General features: G+C 44.8%; 1 protein-coding gene across 12 annotated transcripts in view; it reads left to right on the forward strand.

Annotated features, from left to right (window-relative positions):
• The window catches only part of Gcn5 (Gcn5 acetyltransferase), a 287084-nt gene that overhangs the window by 34224 nt on the left and 232278 nt on the right, over window positions 1-20582 (forward strand). For all 12 annotated transcript variants that reach the window (XM_069324558.1, XM_069324554.1, XM_069324559.1 and 9 more), the window contains 3 exons: window positions 5393-5694; window positions 7167-7293; window positions 14396-14520. In XM_069324558.1, coding sequence (XP_069180659.1) covers window positions 5393-5694; window positions 7167-7293; window positions 14396-14520 — 554 coding nt within the window. Of the gene's footprint in view, window positions 1-5392; window positions 5695-7166; window positions 7294-14395; window positions 14521-20582 lie in introns of those variants that run through there.

A 20582-nucleotide genomic window follows, 5' to 3' on the forward strand; every position in this document is an offset into this window, starting at 1 on the left:
GGTGTTCCTGCTGGTGTGCCTGCTGGTGCTCCTGCTGGTGTTCCTGCTGGTGTGCCTGCTGGTGTGCCTGCTGGTGTTCCTGCTGGTGTTCCTGCTGGTGTGCCTGCTGGTGTTCCTGCTTGTGTGCCTGCTGGTGTTCCTGCTGGTGTGCCTGCTGGTGCTCCTGCTGGTGTGCCTGCTGGTGTTCCTGCTGGTGTGCCTGCTGGTGTTCCTGCTGGTGTGCCTGCTGGTGTTCCTGCTGGTGTGCCTGCTGGTGCTCCTGCTGGTGTTCCTGCTGGTGTGCCTGCTGGTGTTCCTGCTGGTGTGCCTGCTGGTGCTCCTGCTGGTGCTCCTGCTGGTGTTCCTGCTGATCTCGGTCCTCTGGTTCCTGTCTGGGGTGTGACACATGACACTTGTTACTGTGTGGGTGTGACACATGACACTTGTTACTGTGTGGGTGTGACACATGACACTTGTTACTGTGTGGGTGTGACACATGACACTTGTTACTGTGTGGGTGTGACACATGACACTTGCTACTGTGTGGGTGTGACACATGACACTTGCTACTGTGTGGGTGTGACACATGACACTTTTTACTGTGTGGGTGTGACACATGACACTTGTTACTGTGTGGGTGTGACACATGACACTTGCTACTGTGTGGGTGTGACACATGACACTTGTTACTGTGTGGGTGTGACACATGACACTTGTTACTGTGTGGGTGTGACACATGACACTTGTTACTGTGTGGGTGTGACACATGACACTTGTTACTGTGTGGGTGTGACACATGACACTTGTTACTGTGTGGGTGTGACACATGACACTTGTTACTGTGTGGGTGTGATATGTGACACTTGCTACTGTGTGGGTGTGATATGTGACACTTGTTACTGTGTGGGTGTGATATGTGACACTTGCTACTGTGTGGGTGTGACACATGACACTTGTTACTGTGTGGGTGTGATATGTGACACTTGCTACTGTGTGGGTGTGATATGTGACACTTGTTACTGTGTGGGTGTGATATGTGACACTTGCTACTGTGTGGGTGTGATATGTGACACTTGTTACTGTGTGGGTGTGATATGTGACACTTGTTACTGTGTGGGTGTGATATGTGACACTTGCTACTGTGTGGGTGTGATATGTGACACTTGCTACTGTGTGGGTGTGATATGTGACACTTGCTACTGTGTGGGTGTGATATGTGACACTTGCTACTGTGTGGGTGTGATATGTGACACTTGCTACTGTGTGGGTGTGATATGTGACACTTGCTACTGTGTGGGTGTGATATGTGACACTTGCTACTGTGTGGGTGTGACACCTGACATGGGTAATTTAACTGTGGGGGGGACAGACCTCAGCAGCACTGAATTAATCGTTAACCCTTAGAGAGCGGCTATGGAGAAATGGTTATATCTTCCTATGCACAAAAAAATATATATAACTTTTAATTTTAGAATTATTAATTAATAGAAAGGGCTTATTAGTATATTCTGAGAGCAACAAATTTTTATTTGTGCTAAATTTTCGGCCAATAAAGCAGGTTTAGGGTGTGTCGCACGATGTCATTCGACATCTGAGGTAACTAAACTCTGCCGGTGTTTGTCTCGGTGTGCTTAGAGTTAAGTGTATTGTGTTACAACTGTTTATCTGCATGAATGAATTTGTTTGTCATCATCATTATAAATATATATGATCTAAAGTCATTTTTTTGCATTTCCAATTATTTTTGGTTCTCTACTCATCAGATGCTAAGATTTGTTCATGTAAGTGTTGCAGTAAAGAGAAAGCTAGACAAAAAGTGCCAATGAAAGGTTTTGAGTTCAGTTTTTAATGTTTTATTTCACCTTGAGCACATGTTGTCTTAACCCATGTACTGCACTCCCTTGTAATATGAAAACCCCTTGCTGCACATGACATTTGTTCCCCCTAAATTTTTGTTCTTATGATGTTAAAAATCCCTTCCCTGAAAAACAAACACACAGTTGAGAGGATTTTTATAACAATAATGAGAGAGATTATAACGAGGATAAAGATAGATCACAACTGTTGGTAGTCGGTGATTTCACTTGAAATCTATAGACTGGGAAGTATATGAAGCTTAAACAGGACTTTTGGACCTGTAGATTTGTAGACCTCATCCTGGAAACATTCTTGTATCAACATGTTAAACAAGCTACGAGGATGAGGGAAGGAGACGTTCCCTCCATGCTAGATTTGATGTTTGCCAGGAAAGAGGAAGAGATATTTGATATTCAGTACCTTCCTCCCTTGGGTAGAAGTGACCATGCCTTTTTAGGAATAAAGTATGCAATACATTACAATCTGGAAGAAAATAAGGAGATTGAAGCAGATGAAAAACCTGACTTCAGGAGAGGACATTTTGGGTACCTTAGAATTTTTTTTAATGAGTATAATTGGACAGACTTGTTGCTAGGCAAGGAAGTAAATGAGATGAATGTCAAGTTTTGTGAAATATATGATAAAGGCCAAACAAAATTTATACCAAGGCACAGAAGCAGAACCAGGAAACAGGATTGGTTCAACAGAAATTGCGAGAGGGCCAGAGACCAAAAGACACAAAAATGGAATCATTATAGGAAGAGACCAAACCCCCAAGCATACCAGCGATACAAAGATGAAAGAAACAACTACACGGCAGTGAGAAGAGAGGCAGAAAGAAATTTTGAAAAAGGGATAGCGGACAAATGTAAAACAGAACCAGGCCTATTCTATAAATTTATAAACAAATTGCAGGTAAAGGTTAATATTCAGAGGTTGAAAATGGGAAACAGGTTCACAGAAAATGAAAAGGAAATGTGTGAAACATTAAACAAAAAGTTCTAAAGTATGTTTGTACAAAATTAAATCTTCAGGGAACCAGACACAATAAGAATTCCAGAGAACAACATAGAGCACATAGAGGTGTCTAGAGACAAAGTGGGAAAAATGCACAAGGAACTAAGTAAGAACAAAGCAGTTGGCCCAGATGGAGTTTGACCATGGGTTCTGAGAGAATGTGCACCTGAGCTCAGCATTCCACTTCAACTGATTTTTCAGGCATCCCTGTGTACAAGAGTCATAGGAGATGTCTGGAAAAAGGCTAACATACTGTAGTTCCAATCTACAAAAGTGGCAGCAGGGAAGAGCACTTCAATTATAGACCTGTATCATTGGCAAGTAATAGTCAAAATATTGGAAAAAATAATTAAAAGTAAATGGGTAGAACACCTGGAGAAAAACGATATAATATCAGATCGTCAGTATGGTTTTCGATCTGGAAGAGTGTAACCAATATACTCGGTTCTATGATCGAGCCACAGAGATTTTACAGGAAAGAGATGGTTGGGTTGGCTGCATCTATCTGGACCTAAGAGAGGCTTTCAACAGAGATCCACGTAAGAGGGTGTTCTGAAAACTGGAACATATAGGAGGGGTGACAGGTAAGCTTCTAACATGGATGAAAAATTTCCTAACTGATAGAAAAATGAGGGCTGTAATCAGAGGCAATGTTTCGGATTTGAGTAATGTCACAAGCGGAGTACCACAAGGTTCAGTTCTTGCACCGGTAATGTTTATTTTCTACATGGCCTCGGGCCGGGCTTGGGGAGTAGAAGAACTCCCAGAACCCCATCAACCAGGTATCAACATAAACGATCTACTAGATGGAATACAGAATTATGTGAACATGTTTGCTGATGATGCTAAGATAATAGGGAAGATAAGAAACTTGGATGATTGTCATGCCCTTCAAGAAGACCTGGACAAAATAAGTATATGGAGCACCACTTGGCAAATGGAATTTAATGTGAATAAATGCCATGTTATGGAATGTGGAATAGGAGAATATAGACCCCAAACAACCTGTAAATTATGTGAGAAATCATTAAAGAATTCTGACAAAGAAAGAGATCTAGGGGTGGTTCTAGATAGAAAACTGTCACCTGAGGACCACATTAAGAACATTGTGCAAGGAGCCTATGCTACACTTTCTAACCTCAGGATTGCTTTTAAATACATGGATGGAGAAATACTAAAGAAATTGTTCACGACTTTTATTACACCAAAGCTGGAATATGCAGTGGTTGTTTGGTGCCCATATCTTAAAAAGCACATCAACAAACTGGAAAAGGTGCAACGACATGCCACTAAGTGGCTCCCGAAACTGAAGGACAAGAGCTACGAGGAGAGGTTAGAGGCATTAAATATGCAAAAACTAGAAGATAGAAGAAAAAAAGAGGCGATATGATCACTACGTTCAAAATAGTAACAGGAATCGATAAAATTGATAGGAAGAATTCCTGAGACCCGGAACTTCAAGAAAGAACAAGAGGTCATAGATTTAAACTAACGAAACAAAGCTGCCGGAGAAATATACGAAAATTCACTTTTGCAAATAGAGCGGTAGACGGTTGGAACAAGTTAGGTGAGAAGGTGGTGGAGGCCAAAACCGTCAGTAATTTCAAAGCATTATATGACAAAGAGTGCTGGGGAGACGGGACACCACGAGCGTAGCTATCATCCTGTAACTACACTTAGGTAATTACAGTGGTAACACGCTTGCCCCACGCTTCACAAGTGATTTAGCCTGGGTTCATATCCTATCTGGGGAGAATTGACTAGGCGCCTATTCTTAACTGTAGCTTCTGTTCACCCAGGAGTGTACCTGGTTGTTAAATGATTCGGCGGGTTGTGTTCTGGGGAAAATTAAGATTAAGGACCTTCTTGAAACAATGCATGCTAGTGGCTTTTCAAGAATGTAAGAACTCTTGTATATATATTTAAATAAATACAAATTATTACATAAATTTAATACTGTATTTTAATTTTAATGAACAAATTGAACTAAACACAAACTTAATTGGACATTGAAGGTTTTGTCATGACAAAGTTCATTTATGAAAGTGCCTTCTGCAGTGCACAAATAACACTGAATACAACTAAAAGCCCCATTTTTGGCTTCCTGTAAAGGTTCTTTGTGTATTTGCTGTGGTACCACAGACATCCACAGTGCTTCCGGGCATCTTGACTTGTGCACGCTTACCAAATGCTTACCAGATGGTGTGTTCAGAAGTTAGAGGAACTCGTGGATCTAAGACTGACCTAAAATAGAATAAAGCTGCCTAGAAAACACAGTTCATGTGCTAATTCCTAAGCAGCTTAGGTCACCCAAGGGACTAGTCACCCCCCACTTTCCGATTTAAGTGACGCTGTCCAAAATGCAGCCTGTTCCCATGAGAAAGATGGGTTTGTACGGGGGTACTTTTGTTGAACATAATAAAAATGAAATAAAATGTATTCAGAAGATAAGTCTATATTATTAGACTTATGTAATGATTACATAATTACAATGATTACATTACATTACTTATTAAATAATGAAAATGTTTGTTTGCAGTGATGGCATCGAGGGATAGTGGGACTTCAGGCAGTGGTGGCGTTGGTACAGGAGGTTTGGTACTTCACCAACAGCATAACCCTCAGGCTTCCAGCATGACTGCTGCAGTTGGAGCTGCAGGTGGAGGGGGAGGAGGAATGCCCGTTGGGGCAGTTGCTGCCGGAAGCTCCCAAGCAGCAGGGGCAGGAGAAGCGGCTGGAAGAGTCAGTAATGTTCAGCGTATCCAGCAAAAGAAGGCACAAGTGAGAGCTTGGCCTCGAGACAAGAAACTGGAGAAGTTGGCCATATATTCTTCATGCAGGGTAAAGTGCTTACTGTATATGACTTTTTTGTTCCTAAAGTTGTTCTATATGAATCCATAAATTACATTTTAATTTAAATTTAAGCTTTTCATAAACTCTTTTTGTTGTGATACTGTCGTTAGTGCCTACTTGTTAAAAAGTGGTAGTTGAATCTGAAAGGTGGATTTTACAAACGTGCCTTGATACAATAGTTTATATATTTTGTAACTTTTGTCAAGGCATCTGACTTTCAGAACAGGACTTTGAACTTTATAGTTGCTGGCCTCTGGCAGCGAGAAGAAAATATCGTCCCATATGGTAGATCCAAATTTACCTGAATTTACCCAAGGGCTGCAATCTATATAGTGGCCTCGACAGGGACAAGAAGCTGGTGGTTTGTTAATTAAAAGGTCCCCCATTTTTCCTGAGAATTTTTTCCAACTGGATTTTGAACTGCAGTAACGACTTTGCATTTACAGCTCTGGTGGGTAGGCGGTTCCTTGGGTTTATGACCCTATGGGTGAATAAGCATCTGAACAAACCACACACCAGAAGATGAAGAAACGACGACGTCTCTGTCCATCCTGGACCATTATCAAGTTGTATGTGGGTGCATGTGAAAGAAGTTAACAGACCATGATATGTTGAAAAATTTAACGACTGTAATGGTCCAGGAGGGATCGAAATGTCATTGTTTCTTCATCTTCTGGTGTGTTATGTCATCGTATATTCAGCCACATTATTGTGACTTGTCGTCTGCATAAGCATCTCCTGTTTTCTGTTCTACACTGGCTTGTTGAGCTTAAAGTTGCTTCCCTATGTATGAGTTATATTCGACATGGTCTGGATCAGTATCCTCTAAATTGTTCAGTATTTTAAAAGTTTCGAGAGATCAGCCCTGTCATGTCTGGTTTGTGGTGCTGTTAGCCCTGTGGTCCTCAACCGTTCCTGGTTTGAGAGTTGACTTGGTTCTGGGAGGATTTTTGTCGCCCGGTGTTCAACTTTCTCCAAAGCAGCTGTCTTTCTATTGATGGGGTGACAAAAATACTTTGTTAAAGACCTTGTTACCTATATAAGAGCTATTATGATTAATAGCAAATATGATAAAAATACTTATTATAAATGTGTAAAACAAGAAACAACACAAATCAACAATATATTAACATGAATCAGTGTTCATTGCATTAAATTTTGAAGCCTTGAAGGCATTTCTTCACTATGCTCTATAATGGTTGATCCATTAGATGACACTGCTTTGAGTTGTTGTTAATGGTTGGGGGCAGCTACAGCTACCCTTAGAGAGAATAATGCATCAATTAGAGACCTGGATGTAAGTTCATTAACGGTATGCTAGAAACACTCGATCTGCAACTCCCATTGTGTGTGTTTAGGAATTATATTGAGTTCACGTGAAAGCAGTTAACAGACCATGAAATGTTGACAAATGTTAATCAACTATATGTATATTAGATACATTTGATTTGACCTAACAGGCTGATGAGAAGTGCAAGTGTAATGGTTGGAAGAACCCGAGCCCTCCAGCACACCCTGCACGTCCCGACACTCCTCAGCCAGCAGCGCCCCCTTCCCAGCCGTGCCGCAGCTGTACACACACCTTAGGTACAGTATTTGGGTTTCAAGATTTAACAGTTCCTCTCTGGTGTTTATATAATTGGTATAGATGAACGTTATATATAACCTATATATAATGTTTATATAGGAGTGTGATTGTTGTGGGGTTGCATCCTGGGCAGGGTCAGTAATTCAACCCGGGGGGGGGTGTTCGATATAAGCCTAACGTGTATGAATACCCTCTGGCTTCCTGTCCCCCGATACAATGAATTATTATTATTATGACTTATAATCATCATAACCCTGTTTGCTACCTATAGTTGAAACTTATTAAATATTTTCTAATTGACACATATCACATCTTGCTTTATCTCACATAATGTAGCATCATGGAAAATCAGCACTGACAGTTTTCTGAAATTCAACTATGATAGATTCATTATTTCATGGAGCTGTGCACTTCAACACAGTCTCGTTCACTACTGTTCTTCGTGTGCTGTTCATGCTTGGTTAACCCTTAAATTGCGCATCGCATCATATGATGCTTTGACCGACTTGCAGTAAATTGCGCATCACATCATATGATGCTTTGGAGTACTACACAAGATTTAAACGGCCCGCAGATACACGGGGTTCACCACACCTTCATCAGGGCTCTTTTAAACAGACGCCATTTTTGTTTTTAAACCGTGGGCCAAATTCCCGGGTGTTAGGGGCCTCAGTATTGAGTGAGCTACCAAGCCTGACGCACGCAGCATGAGCTCACAGCACTGCTGTTCAGCTTGTGACCACAGCATCGCCTAAAAATGCCATAATATACTTGTTCATGCTATTATGTAGCGATGATATTATTACAGAAGACCCCTGACTGTGATAAAACTGACCAGGGTTCTGATAATAGCAGGATTGTGGTGATATTTAGCGCTGTGCTCCATGGAGGGAGGAGTAATGCTGTGGGAGGAAGGGTGGTGGCGTTGTCTTCTGACTGTGTGTGGCCACCTTTTATTGACTGCACTCACCATACCAGCTTAGTGGTTCGCTATGGTGAACACAAATGTAGATACTTATATATAACGTGTGTATAGAGGGTATAAACAGCAAGTGGAGAAGGTTTGGAGCCGCCATTTTGGTGAGGGCGGTGGCGTCGTCTGCACGACGCCACCGTGCAGACGACGGTGTTGTTTACTGGTTACCACGATGGTCTTTGGGCACCATACCAGTTTACTTGTACAAGTATGGTGAATAAAACAGATAGATATTTATATATAATGTGTGTATATAGCGTAATAACACCACAAACAGTATTGTTGGAGGAGAAATATTAGTGCGTCTGGCCTTGAGGGCGGCAGCCATCAGCTGACTGTGTGAGGTCCTACGTTTTTGTGCCTTTACTCACCATACAAGCTTAGATGTACAGTTATGGTGAACAAAACATGTAAATACATATATATAATGTCTGTATATTAAAGCAAAAACAGTATGGTGGGTGGAGAATGGTGGCAAGTCAGGTGAGGTGAGGGAGGGAGGGAGTGGCAGCCAGTGGCAGGCTGGCTGCCACTGCCACTGGCCACTGGCCACTTGCCTCCCCGTGGCAAGTGGGGAGGAGGTGTTTGTGAATCATACGTTTACACGTACTCGGTGATTTCTTGGAATGTTGAATAAAAGCATACTGATAAAAATAGTTAAAAAGAAGTTATATTCAAATAAAATTGACGGTAAGAAAAAAATAGAAAACCCAAGAGGATGGGTAAATGTTAGTGTAACAAACTGTGTGGCATGTAAACATCCCGTGGCAAGTGGCATGTAAACATACATCACGTGGCATGTAAACATCCCGTGGCAAGTGGCATGTAAACATCCCGTGGCAAGTGGCATGTAAACATCCCGTGGCAAGTGGCATGTAAACATCCCGTGGCAAGTGGTATGTAAACATCCCGTGGCAAGTGGCATGTAAACATCCCGTGACAAGTGGCACTGGAAAGGAAGGGGGGTGGGCACTGTGGACAATACTTTTCCCTAACAAGGAAGAATGTTTGGCATTTGATTAATAACAAGTCACATGAAACACTCCTTACAGCAGTCTATGAATGGGCCAAGATCCTGGTATTGTTAATTGTGCAGTACAGTGATGCACATTTTGTTTTCATGATCTTAAACCTTTTTTCTCCAGCAAGTAGCCATTTACCTCAGGACAGTGGGATATAGTGCTTTTTAGCTTTTGATGGCAAAATGGTGTGGGAAAGGATAGCGGGAGGAGGAAGAAGGATGTGGAACTCTGAAAGAGGATGTGGATGGTGAAGGAGGGGGCTTGAAAGTTGAGTGGCCCTGACCAACATATGCATAGGCATTGATCTATAGGTTGATGTTGGGTTTACTTGATCGGCAGGAGGCTAGCGGGGTGGCGGTCGGTGGTCGTGCTAGTAATTACCTAAGTGTAGTTACAGGATGAGAGCTATGCTCGTGTTGTCCCGTCTTCCCGGTACTCTTTGTCATATGACGCTCTGAAACTACTGATGGTTTTGGCCTTCACTGTTTTCTCACTTGGCTTGTTCCAACTGTCTACCAATCTGTTTGCAAAAGAAAACTTTTTAATATATTTTGTGGGGAGCCCCTCCGGCTCCCTGGAGCTATCGGACTGATATATGCTATACAGTATTAGTCTGGGGAGTTCAGAACGGTCCCTCATGAAAACTTGCAAAATGGCGCTGAGGACGTATTGATGCCAAATGCAAGCAACAGCAGTGCCACCAGCGGCACTCAATAATGGTGATCAAGAAAAAACCAAGAAAGGGATGAATGAACCACACACTCAGCAACTGAAGAGCAACAATGAATAGAAAGGGAGTGGTGCAAAAGAGTGTTTAAGAACCTCATACTGCCACCAAGAAGATAATCTCAAGTGGGACTTCATCAAGAAACCACCTTCTCGCAGCAGTTTACGTCGCACAGTGGTAAAACACTCACCCGGCGCTTTGCAAACACTTTGGCCAGGGTTCGTATCCTGGCTGGGGAGTATTGACCGGGTGCCAATCTTTTAACTGTAGCCTCTGTTCACCCAGTAGTGAATGGGTACCTGGTTGTCAAACGATTTGGCGGGTTGTATTCTGGGGAAAAATTAGGATTAAGGACCTGCCCAAAATGCTATGCGTGCTATTGGCTTTACAAGAATGTAACAACTCTTGTTATATAAATAAATTACAAAATAAAAATAAAAAGATGGCAATAAAGACATGTAAAAAATACTAGATGTGAAGGGGGTGAAGAGAAAGTTGAACCAGTGAGGTACACAGCTGGGTCAGTCGTCTGAAAGAGTTGGAACCATGGAAAAATGCCTTGATTCAGACACTGAGCAAGTAGCACCTGAAATAAAGCCTGAGCCAGTAACCATGGAGCCAGAAGGACCACCTTTCCTCGGTAGGACTTCAACCTGGCCAGAACCTGGAGCAACAGCCAAACTAAGGAAAAGTAGTACAGAGATCCCCACTGTGACCAGTCCAGCCAAAAGGCATCCACTGTGAGGGCCTCGCGATCAGGGAACAGAGCTGTGTAAAGAGGAAGGTGTTGATTTCATGTCAACACAGAGAGATCCACTTTTGGGTGACTGAATGTCTCACAAGGCCACAACATGGAGGTGGTGCTGACAGTTCATTCAGTGGAGACTGAAAGAAACTGGGACAGACTATCCACCACAAGAAGGCAGAAAGAATGATCATTGCCCCCATGGCACGGACGATGAGCAACTCCCCAATTTGCTCAATGGGTTCGGAGAGAATATCCATTGGCCATACCGAACCTGTAAGGAATTTCCAGGGTCTGAAGGGTAAACCAAGGAGGACACACACACACACACATTTTAGAGCATGAAATTTTAGAGCATTTAGAGCATGAAATACCTCTAGGGGCCAGCGACCATTGTGTCCTAGTCTTTGACTACATGATGGAATTCAAACTTATGACCATGGGACAAGAGATCTGGGAAAGGAGAGTTGACTACAGGAAAGGGGACTATAAGAGGATAAGGGACTATCTGGGTGAAGTGCAGTGGGAGGAAGAAATTAGAGGAAAAACAGTCCAAGATATGATGGACCTAGTCATACAGAAATGCCAGGAGGCCGAAGAGAGATTTATACCAACAGTAAAGGGAAAAAAATAAGAAGGAATATAATAACCCATGGTTTAATAGACAGTGTCAGGAAGCAAAAATGGCCAGCAGGCAGGAGTGGAGGAAGTACAGAAGACAAAGGACAGAGGACAACAAGATCAGATGCAACAGAGCTAGGAACGATTACATTACCATAAGACGAACATCGGAAAGGGACTATGAGAACGATATTGCAATCAAAGCGAAAAAACAACCTAAGTTACTACACAGTCATATAAGAAGAAAAATGTCGGTGAACGACCAAGTGACAAGACTAAGGAAGACAGAGGGGGCATATACTGAAAGTGACAAGGAAATCTGCGAGGCACTGAATGCCAGTTTCCATGGAGTGTTCACAACCGAGCCTGAGCAGCTCCCATTGTTGGAAGGGGTTACCCTAGATGAAAGACTATCAGATATAGAGGTGACAGCAGAGGAGATAATGAAACAGTTGACAACTCTAGATGCAACTAAAGCAGTTGGACCAGACAAAGTATCACCGTGGATACTAAAAGAAGCAGCGCAGGCCCTCAGCGTGCCTCTGGCAATGATCTTTAATCAGTCACTTATGTCGGGAGAATTGCCCAGTTGCCGGAAGAAGGCAAATGTCGTGCCGATCTTCAAGAAAGGCGATAGGGAGAAGGCACTTAACTGTAGACCCGTATCACTGACAAGCATCCTCTGTAAAATACTGGAAAGAATAGTTAGGCTACGACTGGTTGCACACCTGGAGAACATTAGGTTTGTGAACAAACATCAACATGGGTTCTGGACAGGGAAATCGTGCCTAACAAACCTTCTGGAATTCTATGATAAAATAACGAGGATAAGACAGGACAGAGATGGTTGGGCAGACTGCATATTTCTGGACTGCCAAAAAGCCTTTGATACAGTACCGCACATAAGACTGCTGTTCAAACTCGAGAGGGAGGCGGGGGTGGGGGTAAAGGTCCTAGCATGGATAAAGATCTACCTAACAGGAAGGAGCCAAAGAGTTATGGTAAGGGGCAAGAAGTCGGACTGACGAACAGTAACAAGTGGAGTACCACAAGGATCGGTGCTGGGACCAATTCTATTTCTTGTATATGTTAACGACATGTTTACAGGCGTAGAGTCCTACATGTCGATGTTTGCGGATGACGCAAAGTTGATGAGAAGAGTTGTGACAGATGAGGATTGCAGGATCCTCCAAGAGGACCTGAACAGGTTGCAGAGATGGTCAGAGAAATGGCTACTGGAATTCAACACGAGCAAATGTAAAGTTATGGAAATGGGACTAGGAGATAGGAGACCAAAGGGACAGTACACAATGAAGGGGAACAGCCTACCTGTGACGACGCGCGAAAGAGACCTGGGTGTGGACGTAACACCTAATCTATCTCTTGAGGCACATATAAATAGGATAACGACAGCAGCGTACTCTACACTGGCGAAAGTTAGAACATCATTCAGAAACCTAAGTAAGGAGGCATTTAGGGCGCTTTACACTGCCTACGTGAGGCCAGTCTTAGAGTATGCCGCCTCATCATGGAGTCCCCATCTGAAGAAGCATATAATGAAAGTGGAAAAGGTTCAGAGGTTTGCAACGAGACTCGTCCCAGAGCTATGAGGGATGGGGTATGAGGAGCGCCTGAGGGAACTGTGCCTTACGACACTAGAAAGAAGAAGGGAGAGGGGGGGACATGATAGGAATGTATAAAATACTCAGAGGGATTGACAGAGTGGATATAGACGAAATGCTCACACGGAATAGTAACAGAACGAGGGGACATGGATGGAAGCTGGAAAATCAGATGAGTCACAGAGATGTTAGGAAGTTTTCTTTTAGCGTGAGAGTAGTGGGAAAATGGAATGCACTTCAGGAACAGGTTGTGGAAGCAAATACTATTCATAATTTTAAAACCAGGTATGATAGGGAAATGGGACAGGAGTCATTGCTGTAAACAACTGATGCTCGAAAGGTGGGATCCAAGAGTCAATGCTCGATCCTGCAGACACAACTAGGTGAGTATAACTAGGTGAGTACACACACTGGGGATACTATGCTGTACCTTAAAGTAAGCTGACACGTCCTGGGCTATACAGCTCTAAAGACTGTCTTTGGTGTCCTGTATGTATAAACTCGCAGGCCACCAGTGCACTCCACCAGCCAACACTCGCTCTCAATCCGGGTCAAGACAGAAGGGCAATACGGCCAAGACTCGCCCAAGGCAAGAGGCCACCCCCAACAAGGAAGGACCTATTACGAGAGTGTTCTCCCGGATACACCAGGAAAAAGAACTGTTAGTGCAAAAGCAGTAATAGTGAGCACTAGGAAGGAAACCCTGAGCACATACAGCTCTAAGCACTAAAGAGCTAGGCTCATGCTGTGCCAATTGTGTACAAACCCAAGCCACACAGAATGAAGTCCAAAGAAGCACTTAGCTGAACAGCACTGGGGCCAGCTGCAACTTACTGATGATCCAGGAGCTCTACTACAGACATGCACATGCACTGCATCAGAGAAAGTATTGGCTGATTGAACATTGGACAGCATGAGACCTGGCCTCCCCAAACAAGTAGGGTGATTGACCACACGCTTATTTCGAGAGATTTTCAATCGTGTGTTTACATTATTGGAGTTCATTGGATGGGATGTGAGGCTTTGGTCTCTTTTGAACCCAGTAATGGTGTGTATTAGTTTTCTGACTTTCTGGCCTTCCCTGGTGAGGTGGCAGAGTGTCACCTGCTTCCTTCACCTCTGTTATAGGGTCAGGTTCTGGCTTAGGTCTCCTGGTAGGCCAAACTTAACTCCTGGCTGATGAAATTTAGTAGTTGGCAGTCATCTCATCGAGATTGCTTTAGTTAGCCACAAGAGACTGCCTCCATTAAAATAATAATAATAATGAAAATATATTTTGCAAAGGTTAGGCAAGAAAATTGTTTGAACAGTTTCTAGAATTCGTATATCTTGGTTATGGCTACCGATATTTATTTACTACTGTCTAACGAATATTTCTTAATTTCTAGGGGATCATGTAAGCCACCTTGAATCTGCTGGAGATGATGACTTGGATCGTCTGCTGTCCATTGTTGTAGATGTGGAGAATCTCTTTATTTGTGTTCATCGGGAGGAGGACCCAGACACTAAGCAGGTAAATATATCATCAGGTATCCTCATTAGGAATCAGCATTTTTCTATTACAGTATATGAAAATATATCGTCATTTTCTCATGTCTTTACTTTCTTTCAAGATTCATTTTAATATTTTGAAGGCAAGCAAGTTAAATAGTGCATACGAACATGCCATCGAAGCCTAAATGAGCTGCTTGTGAGAGTATCCTACATGGTGGTAAGACTTAACAGGGATGCCTGTGCATGTCGAGTCCTCAAAGCTTGCACATTTTGTGAGGAGATGTTGGTGGTGACTCTCGGACTTTGGCTTTTATCTGGTGAGACTGAAGGTTTGCCACATGGCTTGAAGTGTGTACGAGAGCCAAGACACTGTGAAGGGATTGCCAGAGATTGTATCATACATGTTGTGAGAGGACAAATAATTGGAAGAAAGATTAGGAGTCATCAGTTGTGGCTTGTACACCAATATGAGCATGTCGAGACTCTTCATGATGTTGCCTCTCCTGCTGTCAAGACTCCTTATGTTGAGGCCTCTCCTGCTGTCAAGACTCCTTACGTTGATACCTCTCCTGCTGTCAAGACTCCTTATGTTGAGGCCTCTCCTGCTGTCAAGACTCCTTACGTTGATACCTCTCCTGCTGTCAAGACTCCTCATGTTGAGGCCTCTCCTGCTGTCAAGACTCCTCATGATGCCTCTCCTGCTGTCAAGACTCCTCATGTTGAGGCCTCTCCTGCTGGCAAGACTCCTCATCATGATGCCTCTCCTGCTGTCAAGACTCCTCATGTTGAGGCCTCTCCTGCTGGCAAGACTCCTCATCATGATGCCTCTCCTGCTGGCAAGACTCTTCATCATGATGCCTCTCCTGCTGTCAAGACTCCTCATGATGCCTCTCCTGCTGTCAAGACTCCTCATGATGCCTCTCCTGCTGTCAAGACTCCTCATGATGCCTCTCCTGCTGTCAAGACTCCTCATGATGCCTCTCCTGCTGTCAAGACTCCTCATCATGATGCCTCTCCTGCTGTCAAGACTCATCATGATGCCTCTCCTGCTGTCAAGACTCCTCATGATGCCTCTCCTGCTGTCAAGACTCCTCATGATGCCTCTCCTGCTGGCAAGACTCCTCATCATGATGCCTCTCCTGCTGTCAACACTCATCATCATCATGCTTCTCCTGCTGTCAAGACTCCTCATGATGCCTCTCCTGCTGTCAAGACTCCTCATGATGCCTCTCCTGCTGGCAAGACTCCTCATCATGATGCCTCTCCTGCTGTCAACACTCATCATCATCATGCTTCTCCTGCTGTCAAGACTCCTCATCATGATGCCTCTCCAGCTGTCAAGACTCATCATGATGCTTCTGCTGTCAAGACTCATCATGATGCCTCTCCTGCTGTCAAGACTCACCATGATGCCTCTCCTGCTGTCAAGACTCCTCATCATGATGCCTCTCCTGCTGTCAAGACTAATCATGATGCCTCTCCTGCTGTCAAGACTCATGATGATGATGCCTCTCCTGCTGTCAAGACTCCTCATGATGATGCCTCTCCTGCTGTCAAGACTCATCATGATGCCTCTCCAGCTGTCAAGACTCATGATGATGCCTCTCCTGCTGTCAAGACTCATGATGATGCCTCTCCTGCTGTCAAGACTCCTCATGATGATGCCTCTCCAGCTGTCAAGACTCATCATGATGCCTCTCCAGCTGTCAAGACTCATGATGATGCCTCTCCAGCTGTCAAGACTCATGATGATGCCTCTCCTGCTGTCAAGACTCATGATGATGCCTCTCCTGCTGTCAAGACTCATCATGATGCCTCTCCAGCTGTCAAGACTCATGATGATGCCTCTCCAGCTGTCAAGACTCATGATGATGCCTCTCCTGCTGTCAAGACTAATCATGATGCCTCTCCTGCTGTCAAGACTCATGATGATGATGCCTCTCCTGCTGTCAAGACTCCTCATGATGATGCCTCTCCTGCTGTCAAGACTCATCATGATGCCTCTCCAGCTGTCAAGACTCATGATGATGCCTCTCCTGCTGTCAAGACTCATGATGATGCCTCTCCTGCTGTCAAGACTCCTCATGATGATGCCTCTCCAGCTGTCAAGACTCATCATGATGCCTCTCCAGCTGTCAAGACTCATGATGATGCCTCTCCAGCTGTCAAGACTCCTCATGATGATGCCTCTCCTGCTGTCAAGACTCATGATGATGCCTCTCCTGCTGTCAAGACTCATGATGATGCCTCTCCTGCTGTCAAGACTCATGATGATGCCTCTCCTGCTGTCAAGACTCATGATGATGCCTCTCCTGCTGTCAAGACTCATCATGATGCCTCTCCAGCTGTCAAGACTCATGATGATGCCTCTCCTGCTGTCAAGACTCATGATGATGCCTCTCCTGCTGTCAAGACTCCTCATGATGATGCCTCTCCTGCTGTCAAGACTCATGATGATGCCTCTCCAGCTGTCAAGACTCATGATGATGCCTCTCCAGCTGTCAAGACGCATGATGATGCCTCTCCTGCTGTCAAGACTCATGATGATGCCTCTCCAGCTGTCAAGACGCATGATGATGCCTCTCCTGCTGTCAAGACTCATGATGATGCCTCTCCAGCTGTCAAGACTCATGATGATGCCTCTCCAGCTGTCAAGACGCATGATGATGCCTCTCCTGCTGTCAAGACTCATGATGATGCCTCTCCAGCTGTCAAGACTCATGATGATGCCTCTCCTGCTGTCAAGACTCATGATGATGCCTCTCCTGCTGTCAAAATTAGGATTAAGGACCTGCCCGAAATACTACGCATGCTAGTGGCTTTACAAGAATGTAAGGACTCTTGTATATATAAATATAAAAATGTTTGGGGTGGTTACAGGATACCCCAACTTTATATATTGACTTTTAGGCCTGCCTAGAATGTTTTGATTGTGAGCCTATTCCTGTCCCAGGGGAATTTTGAACATCAAGTAAATATCAACAGACAGTGGTAGGGGTTTTGTCATGTGAAAGGGTTCTGTGATTAATATACCATAAAGTACACACATTAGTTATTCCTTGTGTCCAGTGTGGAGGGAGTCCATCATACCCTAAAGCAGGTAAATTTGTGGGAGTAATTTCCCTTGGGGCCAGGCATTGACCCATTCCACCTGGAGGGCTTGCTGGAGTGTATGTTTGAAAGTAATAAGACAGCCCTGGAGTACAGTATAGTGGCAGGTTTACATTGAGTATACCACAACACGGATCACTAACCCGTGACACTTATTCCAGTACTTTTCTGGGGGGAGCCCCTTCGACTCCCCCGGAGCTATCCAGGCTGATATGGATATATTAGACCTTTGGCATCAGTCAATGTGAATGGAGTTCTAGGCATACTGGGGACCCGAGCCAGAACCTGGCCCCCTCAGAGAGGCACGAGGAGCAGTTGTCCATAGAAATGCACATGGGTTTTGGAGCATTCTATGTGTGCCGATTTGGAGCATTCGATATCTGCCATCGACTGGGGCAGGCACCCAGAAAGGTAAGCGCCTCAAAAAAAAAACCTATTCTGGTTAAAATGACTAAAATAGACAAACAAGTGGACAAAACTCCCCAAATGAAAACGAGCAAACGTACATGATGTCACCCGAGCTATGCCGCATGTCTGTGCAGCTCCCCCCCTCCCTGGAAAGGGAAAGGGGGAGCCCCCAGACCTCCTTGTCGGCGATCCACCCTGCAGCTCTCCGGCTGATGTGATTGTGGCACGGTCGTATGGCTTCAGCTCCAGATTCTCTGTGTTGTGTTGGGCCTTGTGTGCATTACTGTTCTTACGGTGGCGTGCGAGCTGGGAGTATTATTCTCAGGTATTCGGGCTGTATGTGCTTAGGGTTCTCTTCCCTGAGTGCCCTGTAAGTACCGCCCTTGGGGCTTGGGGTTATCTTCCACAAGTCACCTTGGGGACTACCTCTGTTGGTCTTTTGCTGCTCGACGATTGGTCGCCCTGAGTGTGTTGGGAGGGGTTTTTCTCCCTTGTTTACCTTGGGGTAAATGGTAGTTTTTGCACTGGTGGGGGCACAGGGTACTGCGCAGCTAGTTTTCACCTATAACAGCGGCCGACTCTGTTCCTCCTGGGTAAAGTGTCCTCTTGCAGGGTTTTCTTTTTCTTTTTCTTTCTGCCTGGTGGGTGGGGGGGGCTCTGCCTTGGTGATCCTTGCCCCCTGTTATATTAGGGTCTTTACCTCTGTTGTTCGGTGGTACCCCCTGCTTGGCCCCCGTGAGTGGATACATCCCGGGGGTTCAGATTTAGAAGTTTGTTTGGTAGTCTTGGGCGCCGGTTAGCAGTACCCTGCCTGGGTTTACTCTTAGCGATACCAGTCTAGGGGTCCTGGGAAACCCCCATGGGGGGCGCACGGGGTCCAATGGATGTGACCCCTGGGTTCCCTCTCGCCTTGTGCGAGTTTGAGGGTTGTTCTGTCCCCTTGTCTCAGGGCGATGCTCATTGTTGTTGCCTCCATCATGTTGCCTGTTGGGTCAGTGACACCTTCGACCCTAAGTCCTGCGAGCATTGTTACTTGTTTGTGACTCACTTCACCCAATCAACTGATGACATTATTCGGGTGCAGGCGGCTCAGGCGTTGCAAGCTAATTATAGGTTGCTGCAACGTTCTAGGTTGTGGTTGCTTCCCCGGATGCCGTGAGGCTGCCTCGTTTTGCTTATTGGGACCTGGACTTGGAGGTGTTGGTTGTTTCGGCCTTTGTTCAGTCTGGACCCCCCTTGTTCTTTCCCTATTGTGGTTCATTGTCCCCCCTTCCCCCTTGCTTCCAGCTCTGAAGCGTCTGCGGGCTTCGGAGTCGGGGCAAGGTTTAGAGGTTTCTGAGACTCGGACAGTTTCGGGTGTTGCCCTTTCCGGGGTGGCGACGGAGGCATTTGAGTCCATTCCTCCTGCCATAGCGCCAGGGTCTGACTAGTGGGCCCCTTCTCTTCCTGCTTCTCCATCTCCCTCAGCTTTTTCTTGTGAGGCTGGGGCTTTGGAGGATGACTCACCTCTGAGGCCTGATGTGGAGGTTTCCGGGGTTGCGGAAGAGCTGAAGTACTTGGGGGTCTTAGGCCCCGTTGGACCCCGCCTGGGTTTCACACCTTTAGAGTGGGGGCTTTCTGTTATAAGGAGTGGGGGGTTTTCCTCCCCTCACGCCCTCTCCTTACGAGTTAGTTTGGACGTCGGCCCCTCCCTAGGTTCAGTTCCATGTCCCTTCGGGTCTGTCGGTTCCATCCTTCTTGTGGGTAATTTTAACCACGTTCTCACCGTTCGTGTCTAGGACATGTATTCTTCATCATGTCGCAATCATGTTCAAATCGGATCGGAATCCTGCACGGCCATTGGTCACGGATGCCAATGGGCCCATATAAGCCTGCATGATTTTGTGCTTGATGATCAAGGATCTAGAAGGTATGAATAGATCTTTGATACTTAAAAAATTATTGGAAAGTCTGTCGACTTCCAGTGAGGCTTACCTCCAGTCCTTTATAGGACTCATTGGTCCTCTTCTGTACTACTTATCATCTTTCAATACTATATCTGATTATTTTATAATCACCTCTTCTCTCTGTGTGACATAACTAATAATTGTTCAATAACTCTTGTAGGCACCTGAGAGACGAGTGATGCAGCTCGGACCTCATGCGTTCTGCGGATGGGCCATGAGTGATCATTTTGTTTATGACGGTGTATACATGTGTTGGTGTTCCGCAAACTTTATCACGGGTAATATGCTGCTCTCACTCATCTTATCTCTTCAGTCATAGCCCCCTAGATACTGGGGAAGTTCTGGATTTTATATATGGGGGAAAACACAGTTCTTTTCTCTGCATACTGGTGTAAGGTGGCTAGGAGTGGCGCCGCCTCCACCTCTAAACTATGCCTTATCTTCTTCTGCACACGCATCTCTGGACATACTCCACTAGTGATGCTCTCAGAATATTATACGGCTAAGCTGTGTCGTGACACGATAGTGCCTACACTCTACAGGTGAGATTACAGTAGTCTCTCTCTTTATATATATATAGTTGATCATGTACATTCTGTTACCAGTTGCTTCCTAG

The sequence above is a fragment of the Procambarus clarkii genome, chromosome 14 (genome assembly GCF_040958095.1).
Source record: "Procambarus clarkii isolate CNS0578487 chromosome 14, FALCON_Pclarkii_2.0, whole genome shotgun sequence".
NCBI lineage: Eukaryota > Metazoa > Arthropoda > Malacostraca > Decapoda > Cambaridae > Procambarus > Procambarus clarkii.